At 43.2% G+C, this 19305-nt stretch overlaps 1 protein-coding gene across 7 annotated transcripts in view; it reads left to right on the top strand.

Moving 5' to 3' along the window:
- LOC6583696 (neurobeachin) overlaps positions 1 to 19014 on the top strand; it is a 105293-nt gene extending 86279 nt beyond the window's left edge. For 6 of the 7 annotated variants that reach the window (XM_015161395.3, XM_015161400.3, XM_044011711.1 and 3 more), the window contains 7 exons: positions 5901 to 6010; positions 12469 to 15397; positions 15479 to 15652; positions 15811 to 16074; positions 16197 to 16393; positions 16502 to 16653; positions 16783 to 19014. In XM_015161395.3, the coding sequence (XP_015016881.1) occupies positions 5901 to 6010; positions 12469 to 15397; positions 15479 to 15652; positions 15811 to 16074; positions 16197 to 16393; positions 16502 to 16653; positions 16783 to 16873 (3917 nt within the window). In that variant the 3' untranslated portion in view covers positions 16874 to 19014. Of the gene's footprint in view, positions 1 to 19; positions 369 to 5900; positions 6011 to 12468; positions 15398 to 15478; positions 15653 to 15810; positions 16075 to 16196; positions 16394 to 16501; positions 16654 to 16782 lie in introns of all 7 variants that reach the window. The other variant, XM_032732023.2, reaches the window with a different exon arrangement.
- Positions 19015 to 19305: the final 291 nt, after the last annotated feature.

The following is a 19305-nucleotide window of genomic DNA, read 5'->3' as shown; positions in this document are numbered from 1 at the left end:
CATCAGCAACAGCAGCAACAACAGCAACAACAGCAACAATTTGCGCAACAACTTGCGCAATGGCGGAGCAGCAACAGCTGCTGCTGCTACTGCTGCTGCCGCTGGCGGCAACATGGGCATGGGCATGGGCATGGGCATGGGCATGGGTATGGGTATGAATATGAGCATGGGCGTGGGAGTGGGCGTGGGCGTAGGCATGAACATGAATATGAACATGAGCGGCTTGGGATTAAGCGATGGCGGCAGTGGCGGCGGCGTTGGCGTCGGCGTCGTCGGCGGCGGCGGCGGCGCTGCATACAAAACGAATGCCATCAATAACAATTATCGCTACAATGGACGCAACGCAAACGTAGCTGGCACCGGAACAGGTATCGCTCGCTATGAGTGTCGTAGTATGTAGTCTAATTCACGCTCTAACTAACTATTTATCTATCTATCACTGTGTCTCTCTCTCTCTATCTCTTTCTATCGATATGTGTATATATATGTATATTGTATATATAGCTACTTGTACTTGTATAATTAGTTACTCTCTCTCTCTCTCTATCTCTATCTCTATCTCTATCTATATCTATATATCTCTCTCTCTATATACAAATAGTTATATATCTGTCTTTCTCTCTCTCTCTCTCTCTTTTGTTTGTTTCGAACACACCTCAGTAGTTTGTTGTTCACTGTTTCTTTACCGTTTCGTTTGAGTTGCGTTTCATTCCATTCTGTTTGCGTTCGTATTGTATTCTTGTGTTCCATTCCGTTACGTTGCGTTGAGTTGCTTTTCCCACTCATTTCATACCATATTTGCCTATCAATGTCTAGCTTTAGCTGTAGCTTCTATATATTCTATAGCTATGTCATCTATGCAAATCTATATAGATTTATAGATGTATGTATATATAATCATAGATCTCTCTCTCTCTCTCTCTCTCTCTGACTTTCTATCTCTGTCATATACCCTCTTGCTCGCTCGCTCTTATGCTGTTTCTATCTTTGAATCGAACATTTTAGATATGCACAAATGTGCTTCTAATGCAAAACTTGTGTGTGTGTGTGTGTATATATATATATATATATGTGTGTGTGTCTGTTATTTGACATCATACCAGCCCTGCATATGTATTTAAACAATTACCCTCAATTTTCTCTCAGTGTAAATTGGCATAATTACACGCTCGTCTCTCTCTCTCTTCCTGCCCCTCCCCTTCCCCACTCTCTATCTTCTCCCATTTATTTTATGCCTAATTTTAATTTAATTTCAATTTCGTATTTTATATCGCTTTTTTTTAATTTTTAATTTGTGCTTAAAAATTAAATTGGAATTTAATTTGCATTTATTGTCCGCCATTTTGCGCTCATTTAATTCGATTTTATTAATTGCATTTGCAAAATGCGAACACAAGTGCTCCGCCATCTGCTTGAATTAGTTTCTCATTTCGGTTGTTGCTGTTTTTTTTTTTTATTATTATTATTATTATTATTTTTTTTTTTTTATGTTTGGAATTGAATTGAATTATTTAATCAATTGAAGCGGCGAAATGCTTCAATAATGCAGCATTCAATAATAACAATCCTCTTAGTTGCCTCCTCCTGCTCCCCCTCCTGCACGCTGAGGCCTCTCACTCAGCTCTCTCAGCATTTATTTACTACGAACACACATCGAGGCGGCAGCTACTCGAGTGAATTTATGGGCTCAGTCCAAGATCCTCAAGATGAGCTGAGATGAAATTCCGTTTTGCTGCAGCAATGCCAACTGCTGAAAGCACTTATTGAAATATATCTACATAATATATATGTGTGTGTATATGTAAGTGGAGAAATAGTCTAGTTGGAGCAGCAAGGCGAAAATATTTGCAATAATTTTGTAGTGAATCGAGAATGTGATTCATGTTGTCTGACTAAAGCAGATAAACTTTCAGTTTGGCTAATTCGGTTCCAGTTCGCTTCAAACTCTTACTGGAATCCTGACTGAACTTAGGACTCCAATGATATTCCTTGTATACGTCCAACCAATGCGAAAATTGTTTCCAGTTGGCAGTCTAAAACTTCCTTAAATATTATTATAAAACCAGTTTCTGGAATATCTAACATTTTTGCCCTATTTACTCTTTGGATTTTGTCTAAGCAATACAAAAATTGTATTACGTATTGATATTAAAATCTACGCTTTACATACTTATCGCAATCCTGACTGGATTTATGATTCCAATTGTATTTCTTGGTTGCGAAAATAATTTCCAGTTAGAACTCAAAAACTTCGTAAAATATTTTGGTAAAAACAGTTTCTGAAAATATTTAATATTTTTGCCAAATTTGTTTTTTTAATATTTACAAAAATTGTTTCTAGTTAAAACTCAAAAAAAAAAAACCTTTTCATATTCCCTCTTTAAAAGAGTCCATAAATATATTTCAAGACTAAAAACTCTCTCTTAAAAAAAAAAAGAAGGAAATGTAGATGGAGTTGTCCTCTATACAAACTCAAGGTATTTCCCCAACAAAAAGTCTGGGAAAGTCAACTAAATTTCAATAGAAATACTTTATAATGATAGCATTTGCAATTGTGATCGGATGGCTGCTCCTTGCCACAATTGTGAATGGAACTGTGGGATTCTTGGAATCCATTTTGCAATAAATAAATACTTAGTCCTTGCATATATATGAATAATTTGATTGTTATTATTTTGTATAAGCTGAAATGAGTCGACGCATTTGCGATTGTTGTCGCAGCCAAATTGAATGCGCAATTTTGTTGTACAGTGTTTGCCGCTTGGCTGGCTCCATTTGAGCCTCGGGGGCATCATTTGATATTTTTGAATAAATCTCATTGAATTGTTTGACATTTAGCTGCACAATGCACAATTTACTTTTACTCACACACACTCACACATACACATACACATGCACATATATTGATATGTGTGTTTGTGTATGTGTATTTGTATTCTACAGCAATTTGATTTTATTTTAATGCCATTTATGCAATTATATTGTTCTGTGAGTCAATTATTTGATTGCAAGTTAAATTTGATTGGCTTTGTTTACATTTGAATTTTTCGTCTGCTTCTTCTTCTTCTTCTTCTTCTTTTTTTTCCTGGCCTAAAATGTTGATTCGATTTAAGTGTTGGATTTGACAAGCGATGTTTGCTAATGTCCAGTTGACAACGACAAAGACACAGAACACAGGTTGTGTGTGCTGTTGTATGTGTATGTGTATATATATGTGTGTGTGTGTGTGTATGTGTGCTGTTGTTGTTGTTGTTGTTGCTGGTATTGTGTGAGGTCATGTAGCAAAATGCTAACCATTTATGCTTTTAAAAAGTGCAATCTATCTTTGTTACTAGACATAACAGACACACACACACAAACACACAAACACATAGACAACACACACACACACACACACACACACACACACAGGCACACACACATGCAGTGCAGCCACAATGACAGCCTTATTTTTGACACTTGGTCCTGTTAGCGCTTGGGAATTTAGGCGAATAAAGGGCGTACGACCCATGCCAAGAGGCGTGGCTGGAGGCTGGGAGGGCTGGCTGGCTGTCTAGCGGCTTTTGCTCGTCATTTTCGTGTGCTGTCAGCACAATTTTCATTTCATTTATCTTCATTTTGCGCACCGCATAGAGCCAGCTGACAGCTGACGAAGAAGTTGAGTCTAATTCGTTAATTTTCCATACCATAAAAATGAATTAAAGGTATTTTCAGCATTCATTATTATTTTCGTAGACGGGCGTAAAATATTGGGCCATAAAACGGAGCGAACGACATGCGGCACGCGTGCATTGCTCTCCTGGTCTTTTTCTTCTCTTTCCTATGTTTTATTGCTGCCTGAACACACATACACACCCAGACACACACACACACATATACACAGAGAGCATTTTTTAATGGCAGCGACAAAAATGTAAATTAGTCGCAAAAAATAAAGGCAGGCAAACGAATATAAATTATGTGACTGAGAGCGAGAAAGGGAGAGAGAGAGAGAGAGAGACAGGACGAGGGCGAGAGCGGAGGAGGGGGTGGCAGAGGGACAAGGCCAGTTGTAAGAGCCGATAACACGTTTACAATGTTGAAACAAAAGTAATTTGTGGCCTGCACATAATTCTCGTTGACTCTCTCTCTCTCTCTCTCTCACTCGCCACACTGGGAAATAATTGCAAATGAAGCAAGCGAGAGTATGAGCCGTGTGGCGACAGGCGAAAAAGTGTAGCACACTTAACAGCGCCGGGCATAAATCTCAATTAAGACATTAAGCAACACTGAAAAGCAGTTTTGGACAACGCACGGCCAGTGCTAACCGCAGTCCAGGCAATTCGCTAATGAGCCGGCTAAAGGCCGCACCTGCAAATAGCTTTCGTATCTCTCGATTGCATTATGCATCCATGAGATTCATTCGAGCTGCAACGGCAACTGCTGCTGCTGCCACTGCAACTGCAACTGCAACTGCAGCTGCAACTGCGGCTGCAATTCACTGGTCGAACAAAGGGCGTAAGCCCCGGCTATGGCACTCTTAAAACCTTACAAATAACAAAATTACCAGCCAGCAGGTGGGGCCTGAGCTGGGCAGGGCTGGGCAGGGGCAGGGGCAGGGGCAGGGGCAGCAATGTGAATTAGGAATTCAAATGCACAGCAGCAGCTGCGTGCACAATGCAGAGGATATGAGCGTGAGAGTGGGGGGTGAGGGACAGGGAGAGGGAGGAGCAGAGATTGAGCTAGCAGATTAGTTTGCAGCACTTTAGATGCCATAAAGAAAAAAAAAAAAAAAAAAAAGAAAAAAAGTACCGAATGCTGTTGAAAGCAGTTGCTAACTATTAAGCTATGCATATTCGCTTTACCTCTCGCCCCTCCCCCTCTCACTATCTCTCTCTCTTTTTCTCTGTTTGTTTCTCATTTTGGTCAGCTTGTGTCCTTGTGTGTGTGTGTGTGTGTGCTTAGGTATGCAAATTTGAGCTCTTGAACATCAACTACATGCAGTCAAAGCCATTTGACTAATTAATGCAAAACTCAAACAATTTCCACACCTCAAAAGTGTCGGGCAACTAGAATATTGTTCTCTCTCACCATCACGCTCTGTCTCTCTCTTTCTCTATCTCTATCTCTGCCACTCAAATACTATAATAAATTGTCAACTTTTTCAACGTCCATTAGAGTGTGGGCACTCTGAGTGAGGCTGAGGCTTTACCCTTTAGTCCAATGCATTAAATTGGATTCATTTGCTGAGATTTTCTCATTGCTTTAATAAAAATATGCCCAATCTCTGCCGGTTGACAGGCACTTTGACAGCAGCTGTCAGGCTTAACATGTTGCTATTGAGTATCTGAGGCAATTGTCTAGTTCTAATGGGTTTTAACAGGTCACCAAAGACAGTTGCTCTTATGCAACTGTCGAGCTATAGCACCCACTCTGTCTGCTGTCGATCTGGCAACACTGTGAGGTGTTGACAGTTAAACTGCTTGTCAAATGTCAAATATCAAAGTGGAAACTGATATTTCTACATGGAATTCCAACTCCTTTCTATCGCCTCGAGCTCCTCTTTCTACTTCTACATATACTATGTATCATAGCTTAATGTATTTAGCCGATATTTTGTTGGTATTTCTTTCGTTTTTAGTTCTGTGTGCTCGTCCAGTGCTGTGGCACAGTTCGATTGATGTAACTGTTAGAGAACTTGCCGTATATGAATTGCCTAAACACACAAATATTATTACTCTTGTTTTTGTGCCTAAATATATCAAACGTAATGAATATCTACATGAATTATTATGAATTATGCTTTCTATCTAGACTCTATTTATATATGTATATATTGATATATATGTGTATAAATACCCATATATCTGCATTCACATGCAACTCGTATTAATCCGGCTCTCGTCTTCTTTCTGGTACAGGCGGCCGTCAGATTCAGGACAGCGACTACGAAATTATCGTCGTCGATGAGAACAATCCGTCGGTGCTCGCTGACAACGACTCGCACTCGAGCGGACCGCCCTCCATAAAGGTGAGTGAACAGATTCATGGTGCTAGGCGTGAGTGTGTGCGTGCGTGAGTGTGTGTGCGTGATATCAGAGGGACTATGGAGTATGCAGCTGGGGCCGGAGCAAGCTCAAGTTTCTAGTCTTAAGATTGATTTCTTCAGTTCACTTTGCATGACGAATGAAATCTTTTCAACTATGAATCAATTGGATGTGTATGGCTGAGTGTATGTTTAGCTTAGTTTTAAATTGTAGCTAGCTTTAATATAAGGAAAAGAACAACAACCAAAAATCGAAGCAGTGAAGCCAATTCATTTGCATGTTTTTCTTATCGAAATCAAAACACTAAAACGATGCAAATCAATCAAAACAAAATGTCACAGGCTCATAACAATAACAACAACAACAACAACAACAAGAACAACAACAACAACACTAAGACAACAACCGCAACAACAACTACAACAACAACTGTAAAATCAACCAAAGATTCAATTAAAATTCAACAACAACCATTGTCACCTCCCAAGCCAATGGTTCCACAAAAATTACCAAAGGTAAAAGTAAAATCATACAAAAAAAAAAAATAAACATACTGCAACAGTTTGACAACAACAACAACAACAATTGAAGTCAACTCACCTCACACACATTCACACACACACACACATACGTACAAAGAAACGCATTTCGTGCCGCTGTCACTCACCCAAAGACTCTCACATTTTATTGCACTCGAAATATATACTAAAAATACCAAAAATACCAATTTCAAATCGATTTACCGAGCTCTGAAGTAGAGCCTTGCAGTAGAGCAGTTACAAATTCTTTGGAATCTATTTAATTTATTAAGTCAGAAAGAGAAACCACAATTCAGGGACGAGGGCAAATGTAAAGAAAGAAGTTCAAAGGAAAGCAAGAAAGAGCAAGAGGAAGCGAGAGAGAGATATAGAAACGCTATTGAAAATTTGATATAAACGAAAAGCAATTACCTCTTCAAGTTAACTGAAGCATGCCCAAAGAAGCAGCTCAATTAAGTAGCTAGTTGAGAAAAGTTGTAAAGGGATAAGCAAAACAATAAGTTACACAGCTGATCCCAGCGGCCATTTGAGTATAAAGAGAAGCGAGCTCAACGTCGAGTGAGAAACAAAAGTATTAAAGCATAATTCGTGCTGAGGCAACAAATGAAAAATACAAAATTGAAGCGAGCCAACAAAGAGCAAAGGAGACGAAGACAAGGCGGGGCGAGGCGAGGCGAGGCAGGCAGGCAGGGCAGCCGGACAGAGTAGAGTAATAAGAGTAGTAAACATAATTAATTGTGAAGTGAAAAGCGTAGTGAATCGAGCAGCGTAGTTAAGTGCAAGCCAGGCCAAGGTATTACTCAACACTGGACGGAGCAAACAGGCGGGGCGAAGGCAAAGGCGTAATAAGCAAATTGCCGTCAAAGCAAGAAGCATTGCTCGAAGTGCAAAAGGCGTCTGCAAATTACAGAGAAGCGAGAAGCGCAGTTAAGTGTAGAGCCAGGCTGTGTGTAGAGTAGGCTGGGCATGCACCTAGTACGAAGCAAAGCAAGCTACAGCTGCAAGCTGCACTTGAGGAAAGCAGAGAAAAATCAAGTAAAGCGAGAAGCATCAATAATGACAAAGCCTGTTGAAAAGCGCAATTAAGTGTGGATCAAAGCAGTAGACAAATCGTCGATTGGCAAATCAAACGGAGACAAAGTGAGAGAAAGCAGGATTCTAATTATGCAAAGTAAGAAATAGTAGCAGCATTTCAGAAGAGAGAAGCAAAGTTAAGTTTAAGTTAAGTAAAGCGAGAAGCATCAATAATGACAAAGCCTGTTGAAAAGCGCAATTAAGTGTGGATCAAAGCAGTAGACAAATCGTCGATTGGCAAATCAAACGGAGACAAAGTGAGAGAAAGCAGAATTCTAAATATGCAAAGTAAGAAATAGTAACAGCATTTCAGAAGAGAGAAGCAAAGTTCAGTTAAAGTTAAGTAAAGCGAAAAGCATCAATAATGACAAAGCCTGTTGAAAAGCGCAACAGAGATCAAGTGAGAGAAAGCAGAAGCTTCAAATTATGCAAAGTAAAAAATTGTAAATTATCAACAGAAGCTCAGAAGAGAGAAGCAAAGTTAAGTTTAAAGATAATCGATTGCCTTCAGGTAGTCACTAGCAAAATGAAAACAACAAAAGAAACGAAAATTTAGGCAGCATGAAAAATACCAAAATAATCTATGGAGAGAGAAACGAAGATAAGTTCAAAGCAAGCTTATAGAGAGGACATTCACTAGCAACGTAAAGACAGCTAAAAAGGACCGAAAAGTCGAGTAAAAAGCATATTTAATAGCAGAGTAATCTTTGGAGAGAGAAGCGTAGGTAAGTTAAAATCAGGCTAGATAGCATTCACTAGCAAAGCAAAGACAGCTAAAAAGAATCGAAAAGTCGAGAGAGAGAAGCGTAGATAAGTCTATAGCGAGGGCATTCACTGGCAAAAGTATACATAATAGTAGAGTAATCTTTGGAGAGAGAAGCGTAGATAAGTTCTAAGGAAGACTATAAAGACGGCTTTAATCAGCAAAGTAAAGACAGCTAAAAGGAACCGAAAAGTTAAGCTAGAAGTATACTTATGTCATCTATGGAGAGAGAAGCGAAGATAAGTTAAAAGCAAGCGAGAGGGCAAAGCAAAGACTGCTATAAGCTTCACTCAAGGACACTTGAGCTAAAATCGAAACATGAGTAATACCAAAAGAAGAATTCAGAGGGAAACTAAAAGCGAGAAGCGAGAAGTGAGAAGCGTAGCCATCCAGGCAGAGTATACTAATGCCTTCTGAAGCAGAGAAAAGGCAAGAACGACAAACTAAACATAGTTGGTTGCATTGAGTGAAAGCCATTTAATTAGAGAGAAGCAAGAGGCACTTAATGGACATTTGCTTTGCCCAATCAGTATTTGAACACATTTGCAAATAGTAGCCATAATATGGTTTATATATACATATTTGTGAATACATATATAAATAGCAGATATAATTTGGTTTAGCTTTCCATATATATTTGTGAATATATAAATTGCTATGCAAATAATTGCACGATTAAAATTCTCTGCAGGGCTGCTATAGGCCGGAATCCGATACACCCACACCCACACCCACACACGCATACATAGGCACACACACACACTCACTCACATGAATACACACAAGTATATAATTGAAAAGTTCATAACGTTTGTTGACATTTCGTGTGTTAATTAGTGCACTGGCCACGCCCACAGAGCCAAAACACACACGCACACAGACACACACACACACCGTACACAGAGACCACTCTCGGCACAGAGCACACAAATCATGTGAAATTTATTTAACTTTTGTTTCTCATTTTCATATCGCCCAACTTTGTGGCCTTTGTTCGATTCGTATTCGTGTGGACGAAACATGTTTTTCACAATTTCAAATCGATTTTTCATATTGCTTTCACCTCGCACTCTCTCTCCCTCTCTCTCTCTCTCTCTCTCTCTCTCTCTCTTTTTCTTGCTCTGCCTCTGTCACTCTTAATGCCGTGTTTGTTTGCCAATTTGTAATTTAATTTCTTTACTTTTGTGGCCTAACCAAATGTGACATTGCATAATTGCAAAGGCAGAGGTAGAGGCAGAGGTAGAGTCGGAGGTAGAGGCAGCAGCATTTACTAACTGAGCCGAGCTGAGCCGTGCGCATTAATGCAATCAATATTGCAGCAATGAGCCAATGCAATCAATTAACCAGCACAATGCAACATTTGCCCTCCGCGTGCTCCTCGGCCCGCTTCGCTATCTATGGGACTTACAGCTGGCCACACAAGCAATTCTTAATTCCCTCTGCCGCAGCTGATAAACTCCCTAAATGAACTTTAAGGCGTTGCAGATAATTCGAGCTGGCATGCCACAACCGATGCATTCAGCTTTCCCTTTATCTCCCCCCCCTAACCACCCTTTCGCTCTCTCTATCTTAAGCCAAGCTAATTAGCTTGGGACTTTACTGGCTTTTGCTAGCCGAGAGAGAAACTTGAAGCTCTAAAGTCAATCAGGCATGAACTCAACATTCGATTTATATAAGGGAAATGACCATATACAACAAATAACGAGAGAGTTGTTATCTAACTGTTAACTTGCTTCTGTACGAAGCTAAAGAAGGCGTGGCATATCGTGGGCATATCAGGTCCATCAATCTGTCTGTCTGTTTGTCAGTCTCTTGCCTCGCTTACCTCGTTACCTCTTACACTCCTTAAGAGCCACAAATATCAAATATTTTATATTCATATTACATCCTTATTATATATTCTAAACTAGAATTTTATGCTGGGTTTATATAAAGAACTATATACTCTTTCTGAGTTCTCTTGAAAGCAAAGGCTATAACTTTAATGCCAGTTGCCGAATTGCAAAGCGAGAGTTATTTTACAGAGCATCTATAGGGTCGCGCATACCACTTTTACTCTTTCTTTATTTTCGCTGAGATTTGTTTGAGTTGCTAAAAAAGAAAAATGGAATACAAATTGAATTGCAATTAAATGCAATCAATAAATCATTAGGCTATCTCAGCGTAAGTCCGCGCCTACACACACACACACTCTCACACACACACACACACACACATAACACAGTTACAGCACTCCAGTTTGATTTGGCTGCGTGCGCCACGTGATTTGTTGTGTGTCTCTTGGATTTGTTTGTATGTGTCTTGTGATTTATATATGTTAATGTCCATGTATATGGTATGCAATTAGTGTTACAAACTAGAGTAAGAGCACACACACACACACACACACACACACACACACACACACACACGCACGCACACAGCTTTCATTGTGCGGCAGTCACGACGTGCCGTCTTCCGGTCTTGGGTTCTTAATGAACTGCTTGCATTATTAATATAGCAAATCCTGCTCTGCTCTCGCTGTACTCCACGCACACACATGCGAACAGTTAATCATGTAGCTCACACACACACATACAGTTGATGCCATGTGTGTGTGTGTGTGTATTCAATTTTGGGCCAAACAAAAGGCGATTGATTTTAGTTGCTGCACAAACATTCAAGCAGGATATTGCAGCATATTGCGTAGGCGCAACAGCTGTCACACACACACACACACACACATACACGCATATGGAAACAGCTGTGTTAACACCTACTCAGCCCATTTCGGTTCAGCATTTGTGTTTGACAGTTGACATTTGTCAAACGCTTTAACAAATTCTGTCATATGACTATCCGTTCCATAACCTGCCTTCCGTCCTGTCCATGTGGACTGAGTCTGTCCGCCGTGTCCATTCTGGGTAATGCTTTTCGGATGAGCTGAGTTACGTAATGGCGAAATTTGTTTAAGCGCCAGCACAGTGAGCGAAAGAGATGGGTAGAGCGTGAGAGCAGGAGAGCGATAGAATGCTCTGGATTGCCTTTTATGCAAATCACAGTCAAACAGGGACTGAATGTAGCGGCTGGCTGGGAGGGGGGAAACCGGAGAGCGGGAAGGTGGGCGTGGGGTAGGGGTAGGGGTAGTTCTCTATATAGAGAGATCTGTAGATAACATTTTGTGCGTGGCGTTGACAAATGCATGTGTTGACAAGAGCGTGCAGAGGACGTGGCTGGTCAACAGGATTCGGGCGGAGGATGAGCTTTGCTTAGCGCACTGGAGATTTGATTTATTGTTCAGGGTGCATAATTAATGTGCAAACGATACCGAAAGCGAGCTCACACACACGCACACATGCACAGCACACACACACACACACACACAGAGATACACACTGGCACAGCACAGCAGCAAATACAGTGAACGAAAGTCCAGTAATCGATAACTATCGTTAGCTAAGTCGGTAAACAGAAATTAATAAATATCGGTAACTGAGTAATCGAATGCGAAAGAGAACTATCGTTAGTCAATAGACAACTGCGAATGATGATCTAAAGCATCGATGCTGCAGATTGCAAGTTTACTTTGGTTGTGTAATCGATAAATGCAACTTATCGACTATCAAAGTCACTAAGAGTGTAGACTGTAGACTAACTTTGACTACTACTGTAGACAGTCATCACATATATATCTATATTCATGGCTCTGTCGCCAATCGAATTGATTAGAGCAATATATCGATTGTCGATATCATAAATCTTTGATTACCACTATAGAAAGTCATTATTAACATATCTATATACACGCTGTTAGTTCTGTCACTAATACGATGTTAGCTCGTCACTCGAATAGCCTATCGACTATCGATCGCAGCACTATCGATAGCTATGCAGCACCAGCTATGCAATGTTTCACATTCAATGCACCCACCCACTGCCCACCTCAACCACCCCAGCACCATTTTATTGTCCACTGTTTTCGTTATGTCGAGCCCACACACAACAAAACGCTTCAGCTTTGGCTCTCACCCCTGCTTAATATATTGAAATGTATTCGTTGTTCCCATGTAATCCTTGAACCGTTTAGAGCGTGGACTCGGATGTGGTGTCGCTGAACATGAACTCGACGGAGAACGAGGTGCCCGAGGTGGAGTCCTCCAGCGATATTCTGGCCGACGATCACAAGCCGAGCAACTCGAACGACGAGAGCTGGACCGATGTGAATCTGAATGAGGACGCCGCCGTGCAGGCGGCAGCCAGTGCAGGACTCGTTGTCGGCCTGGTGGATGCTAGCGACAGCGGCAAGCATGACCAGCACCAGCAGCAGCAGCAGCAGCAGCAGCAACAGCAGCAACAGCAACAACAGCAACAGCAGCAGCAACAGGGTGTCTCACGACTGGGCATGGTCGTGGGCAGTGAGCGCGGCGATAAGCCCGATTCGGAGATATCGGTGGTGCGTGTGCCGGACGGCTATGGTGTGGGTGGTGCTGGCATTGCCGCTGGCGGTGCTGGTAGTGCGAACACCGTGCCTGGCGCACAGCAGCCGCAGCAGCAGCAGCGCACGCGACCCGATGAGCTGCCCATGAAGCCGCCGGCGCTGGTTGCCCAGCTGCCGCTGACGACGCCGTCGCGCGAGGCGAGCCTCACGCAGAAGCTGGAGATAGCGCTGGGTCCAGTGTGTCCGCTGCTGCGCGAAATCATGGTGGACTTTGCGCCGTTCCTCTCCAAGACGCTGGTCGGCTCGCACGGTCAGGAGCTGCTGATGGAGGGCAAGGGTCTGACCACGTTCAAGAACTCGCACTCCGTCGTCGAGCTGGTCATGCTGCTCTGCTCGCAGGAGTGGCAGAACAGCCTGCAGAAGCACGCCGGCCTCGCCTTCATTGAGCTGATCAACGAGGGCCGGCTGCTCTCGCACGCCATGAAGGATCACATTGTGCGCGTGGCCAACGAGGCTGAGTTCATACTGAACCGCATGCGCGCCGACGATGTGCTCAAGCACGCCGACTTCGAGTCGCAGTGCGCCCAGACGCTGCTCGAGCGGCGCGAGGAGGAGCGCATGTGCGACCACCTGATCACAGCCGCACGCCGGCGCGACAATGTCATCGCCAGCCGACTCCTAGAGAAGGTGCGCAACATAATGTGCAATCGGCATGGCGCCTGGGGCGATGCCAACGGCATTGGCTCCATCACCAGCTCGCTGACGGCGACCGTGGGCCCGCTGGCGAAGACCACCTACTGGAAGCTGGACGCCTGGGAGGACGACGCACGTCGCCGCAAGCGCATGGTGCAGAATCCGCGCGGCTCTTCGCATCCGCAGGCCACGCTGAAGGCGGCGCTGGAGAACGGCGCACCGGAGGACGCCATCCTGCAGACGCGGGACGAGTTCCACACACAGATTGCGGTGTCCCGGGCGCACCCCTCGTCGCAGCACAACAGCGAGCTGCTGGACGACGCCGAGCTGCTCATCGAGGATCGTGAACTCGATCTGGATCTAACCGGGCCCGTCAACATCAGCACCAAGGCGCGCCTGATAGCACCGGGCCTGGTAGCGCCCGGCACCGTCTCGATCACCAGCACCGAGATGTTCTTTGAGGTGGACGAGGATCACCCGGAGTTCCACAAGATCGACGCCGAGGTGCTCAAGTACTGTGACCATCTCCATGGCAAGTGGTACTTCTCCGAGGTGCGGGCCATCTTCTCGCGCCGCTACCTGCTGCAGAACGTGGCCCTGGAGATCTTCTTGGCCAGCCGCACCTCCATCCTGTTCGCCTTTCCCGACCAGCACACCGTCAAGAAGGTGATCAAGGCGCTGCCACGCGTCGGCGTGGGCATCAAGTACGGCATACCGCAGACTCGGCGCGCCTCGATGATGTCGCCGCGCCAGCTGATGCGCAACTCGAACATGACACAGAAATGGCAGCGACGCGAGATCTCCAACTTTGAGTACTTGATGTTCCTCAACACGATCGCCGGCCGCACGTACAACGATCTGAACCAGTACCCGATCTTTCCCTGGGTGCTCACCAACTACGACTCCAAGGATCTAGACCTCAGCCTGCCCTCCAACTACCGGGATCTGTCGAAGCCAATTGGCGCACTGAATCCGTCGCGTCGCGCCTACTTCGAGGAGCGCTACGAGAGCTGGGACAGCGATACGATTCCGCCTTTCCACTACGGCACGCACTACTCGACCGCCGCATTCACTCTCAACTGGCTGGTGCGCGTGGAGCCATTCACGTCCATGTTCCTGGCACTGCAGGGCGGCAAATTCGACTATCCGGATCGATTGTTCTCGTCCGTTTCGCTCAGCTGGAAGAACTGCCAGCGCGATACGTCCGATGTGAAGGAGCTGATACCCGAATGGTATTTCTTGCCGGAGATGTTCTACAATGCGTCCGGCTATCGGCTGGGACATCGTGAGGATGGCGCCCTGGTGGACGATATCGAGCTACCCCCATGGGCCAAGACCCCCGAGGAGTTTGTGCGCATCAATCGCATGGCTCTCGAATCGGAGTTCGTGTCCTGCCAGCTGCACCAGTGGATCGATCTGATATTCGGCTACAAGCAGCGTGGACCCGAGGCGATCCGGGCCACCAACGTGTTCTACTATCTCACCTATGAGGGCAGCGTCGATCTGGACGGCGTGCTCGATCCGGTGATGCGCGAGGCAGTCGAGAATCAAATACGCAACTTTGGCCAAACGCCCAGCCAGCTGCTGATGGAGCCGCATCCACCGCGCAGCTCGGCCATGCACCTGTCGCCCATGATGTTCAGTGCCATGCCCGAGGATCTGTGCCAGATGCTCAAGTTCTATCAAAATTCGCCCATCATACACATCTCGGCCAACACGTATCCGCAGCTATCGCTGCCGTCCGTCGTCACGGTGACCGCTGGCCATCAGTTTGCGGTGAATCGCTGGAACTGCAACTACACCGCATCCGTCCAGAGTCCAAGCTATGCTGAGTCGCCGCAATCGCCGGGCTCCAATCAGCCGCTGACCATTGATCCAGTGCTGAGTAAGTAGAGCTAAGTTAACTGCTTGCACTTGGATTCTATTGACTCCGTTTCCCTTTCCCTCTCTCGCTCTCTCTTTCCAGCTGTGCATGGCACCAACAACAATAGCCATGCGGTGAGCCGTCGCCATTTGGGCGACAACTTCAGCCAAATGCTAAAGATTCGCTCGAACTGCTTTGTGACCACCGTGGACAGTCGCTTTCTCATTGCCTGCGGCTTCTGGGACAACAGTTTTCGAGTGTTTGCAACTGAGACAGGTGAGTGCCCGCTCTCTCTCTCTCTCTCTCTCTCTCTCTCTTTCTCTCTCTCTCTCTTACTCAACCCCTATTGGTCGAGAGAGTGAAGTGTCGCTCTATCCATAAGACCCTACCGAGATAGCACCCTGTACCGTTCCTTGTATCTGTCGTCTTTTTAGCGAAAATCGTGCAAATCGTCTTTGGGCACTTCGGCGTCGTCACGTGCATGGCCCGTAGCGAGTGCAATATTACGTCGGACTGCTACATAGCGTCCGGCTCGGCGGACTGCACCGTGCTGCTCTGGCACTGGAATGCCCGTACCCAGAGCATTGTCGGCGAGGGAGACGTGCCCACGCCCCGTGCCACGCTCACGGGTCACGAGCAGGCAGTCACCTCGGTGGTCATCAGCGCTGAGCTCGGACTGGTTGTGTCGGGCTCAACGAGTAAGTTCCATCCGCTGTCAGCTTTGGCCTAGACTAACATGCGATCTCTCCCTCTGTCTCTCTCTCTCTCTCTCTCTCTCTCTCTGTCTCTGTCTCTCTTTCTTTCGCCTTTTGCTTGCTAGACGGTCCCGTTTTGATACACACAACCTTTGGTGACTTGTTGCGCTCGCTGGACCCGCCCGTCGACTTCCACTCGCCGGAGCTGATAACCATGTCGCGCGAGGGCTTCATAGTCATCAACTATGACAAGGGCAACGTCGCGGCCTACACCATCAATGGCAAGAAGCTGCGCCACGAGACACACAACGACAATCTGCAGGTGAGTCCCACGCCCACTCAGCTGAATCTCTGTGTAGCTCTAGGTACTAAATTGATCGACATTTACCCCCTCTCTCTCTCTCTCTCTCTCTCTCTCTCTATGTTATAGTGCATGCTGCTCTCGCGCGATGGCGAGTATCTGATGACAGCCGGAGATCGCGGCATTGTCGAGGTGTGGCGCACCTTCAACCTGGCACCGCTCTATGCCTTCCCCGCCTGCAATGCGGGCATACGCTCGCTGGCCCTCACTCATGATCAGAAGTAAGTACTCGAAGGCAGGCCTTTGGGATATAACCACTCATAACTGATTAATAAGTTATACTAACTCTCTCTCTCTCTATGTCTACCTCTCTGTTTCTTTTTTTTCCATATCTCCCTCTCTCTCCATAGATATTTGCTCGCTGGCCTGTCAACTGGTTCCATCATTGTGTTCCACATTGACTTCAATCGCTGGCATCATGAGTATCAGCAGCGCTACTAAGCCACGCCCACACAGCCCCTCAGACCCACAAGAACAGCTGAATCAAAAGGAAATAGAAATGGATATGGAAATGGAAATGAAAATGAAAATGGAGAGAGCAAGCGTGCTTGGGCAGGCAAGTGAAGTCTGGGTGGAAAGAGAACGCAACGATGTATTTACGTGCAGAAAGAGAGAGGAGATACGAGTATTTGTTTGTTTGTTTGTATTTTGATTTTCGGTTTTCGATCGATAGACATTTACAATTCTAGGCTAGTAAGCAAACGAAACTATATATTTTTTTTGTCTAGTATTACTTAACGTATAGCATATATTACCTAGTATGTTGGTGTGAGCCAGTCAAAAACACATTTTTTTACTAGTTATACGGCGTCTAGTTGATTAAGTTACAGCAATGACACAAGCGGATGGCTAACACAAAAACACAACAAAAATATTGAGAAAACACAACAAGCAATCGGCTTAAGTTGAGTAGTTTTAATAAGTATGACAAAAATCTATAAAAAAAAGAAATACAAAAAAAAAAAAAATATTAATAATATAAAATGACAAGTTAGTGTTTATAAAACGCAATAAGCAGTTAAGAAAACTTAAAAAAAAAATAAAGAAATAAATAAATTTAAAAAATAAATTACTGAAAAATTGAAATAATAACAACAATAACGATAATGTAGCAAAAGTTCTCACAAAAAATGAATAGACACAAAATCAAAGCAAGAGGAACGCTCGAAAGTGAAACGAACCGAAAGGAAATGAAATGAAACGAGACGAGGTGAAGTGTGAAACAAGTAAAAATGAAACAACATGAAAACTAACAAACGAAGAAACCAAGTGGCCAAATGTATGAACCAGACAAAAGAGAGATCGAAAGAGAGAGAGAGAGAGAAGAAGCGAACAACAGTAGCGAGAAGCCAATTTTTTAAATACTTATACATATACACACATATATATATATAAATATATATATATATATATATATTTACATACATACATGAAATGCTTCAACAAACATGCTTGAGCTAGTGACGTCACAACTGGCACTGCGAACGAAGTCACAAGAGATACTGCTGATAGAGGACAAATGCCTAGGCAATAGATGCGAAGCGAGAAGCGGGCAAGAAGTTCGCGATATTTTAGTAATACAAAATCGAAAACGCAAAATCAACTAGTTCAAGATTAAAACTAACTCAAAATGATAAACTCAAGCTAAAGAAAGAAAGAAAAAGAAAAAGAAACACAACTAAACATTTATCAACACTGCTAAAAGCTAATTATAAATACTTAACAAAATACAAATATTGAATACGCAACTTAGCTGAACTGGCCAAGGATAAAACAAAAAGATTACGCATACGCCACGTAGCCACAGCACATAAAACACACACACACACACAAATGAGAAACCCTTGAAATTGTTTCATTCTCCTTTTTGCCATTTTACAACACTTTTTATTGCGTCCAAGCGAGCTATGTATTTTGTTTGCTTAAAGAAAACAGAAGAAAACCAACCTTAACCTTCCTTGAAACCTTCAACACATTCGTCCAACTTATATATATATTTATATATAAATATGATTCTTGATTAGCTTTTATTATTCATACATATACATATATACATTATCTTATGTATATGAAATGCTTATGGTTGTCTGAAAGACACGCAACGCCCAGCTCGAAACTGGCAACTGGAGATCCAAATTGAAATGAGCTACAGCCTACACTGAGACAAATTTCCAGTTACATTTTTAGTCCCGATTCGTTGCAATTATATATATTTTTTCTTTCAACAAAAAAATAAATTAATTAAAAAAAAAAAAAGAAAATCCATCCAAGTCGACATTTGCACTTAAAAAAGATATTTAGATTTGTACATACATCTAGTTACACACATACATATATGCATATGCATGCATACATACAAATATATGATATGATATGATATGATATGGTAAATACATGAGCGAGCTCTGTGTAGACAGCTAAATGAACATTCGGTTGTAATAATGGCCCCGCCCTCCGCCCTCCGCTAACCTCCCCACTTCCCTCACCCAGCACGCTCGAAACGGCCACAATCAAAGTATAAAAATTAAAATAAAAAATATATATATTACAAAATAAACTAAAAAATTATATAAAAAAAAAAATAAATAAATAAATAAAATACTTATGAGAATGCTAACCAAATGATAAGCCCACGAAATTCTAGATGTTTGTTGTGTTGTGTAGTAACAAAAAAATAAAATTAAATTAAAGAATAAAACTAAAGTAAAAAAATTAAATAATAATATGAAAAATATATATATCAAAAGAAAATATATTTTTAATTCAAATTTAATTGTACTTTTTTTGTTTTTTTTTATCGATACAATCTTAAACTTATCAACTGACTAATGCATCCATCCAAAATTTTATGTACTTAAAGTTGAACTTTAATG

The sequence above is a fragment of the Drosophila mojavensis genome, unplaced genomic scaffold (genome assembly GCF_018153725.1).
Source record: "Drosophila mojavensis isolate 15081-1352.22 unplaced genomic scaffold, ASM1815372v1 contig_136, whole genome shotgun sequence".
Classification (NCBI taxonomy): domain Eukaryota; kingdom Metazoa; phylum Arthropoda; class Insecta; order Diptera; family Drosophilidae; genus Drosophila; species Drosophila mojavensis.
The sequence above is the reverse complement of the archived record's forward strand: the minus strand, read 5'-3'. Positions and strand labels throughout refer to the sequence as shown.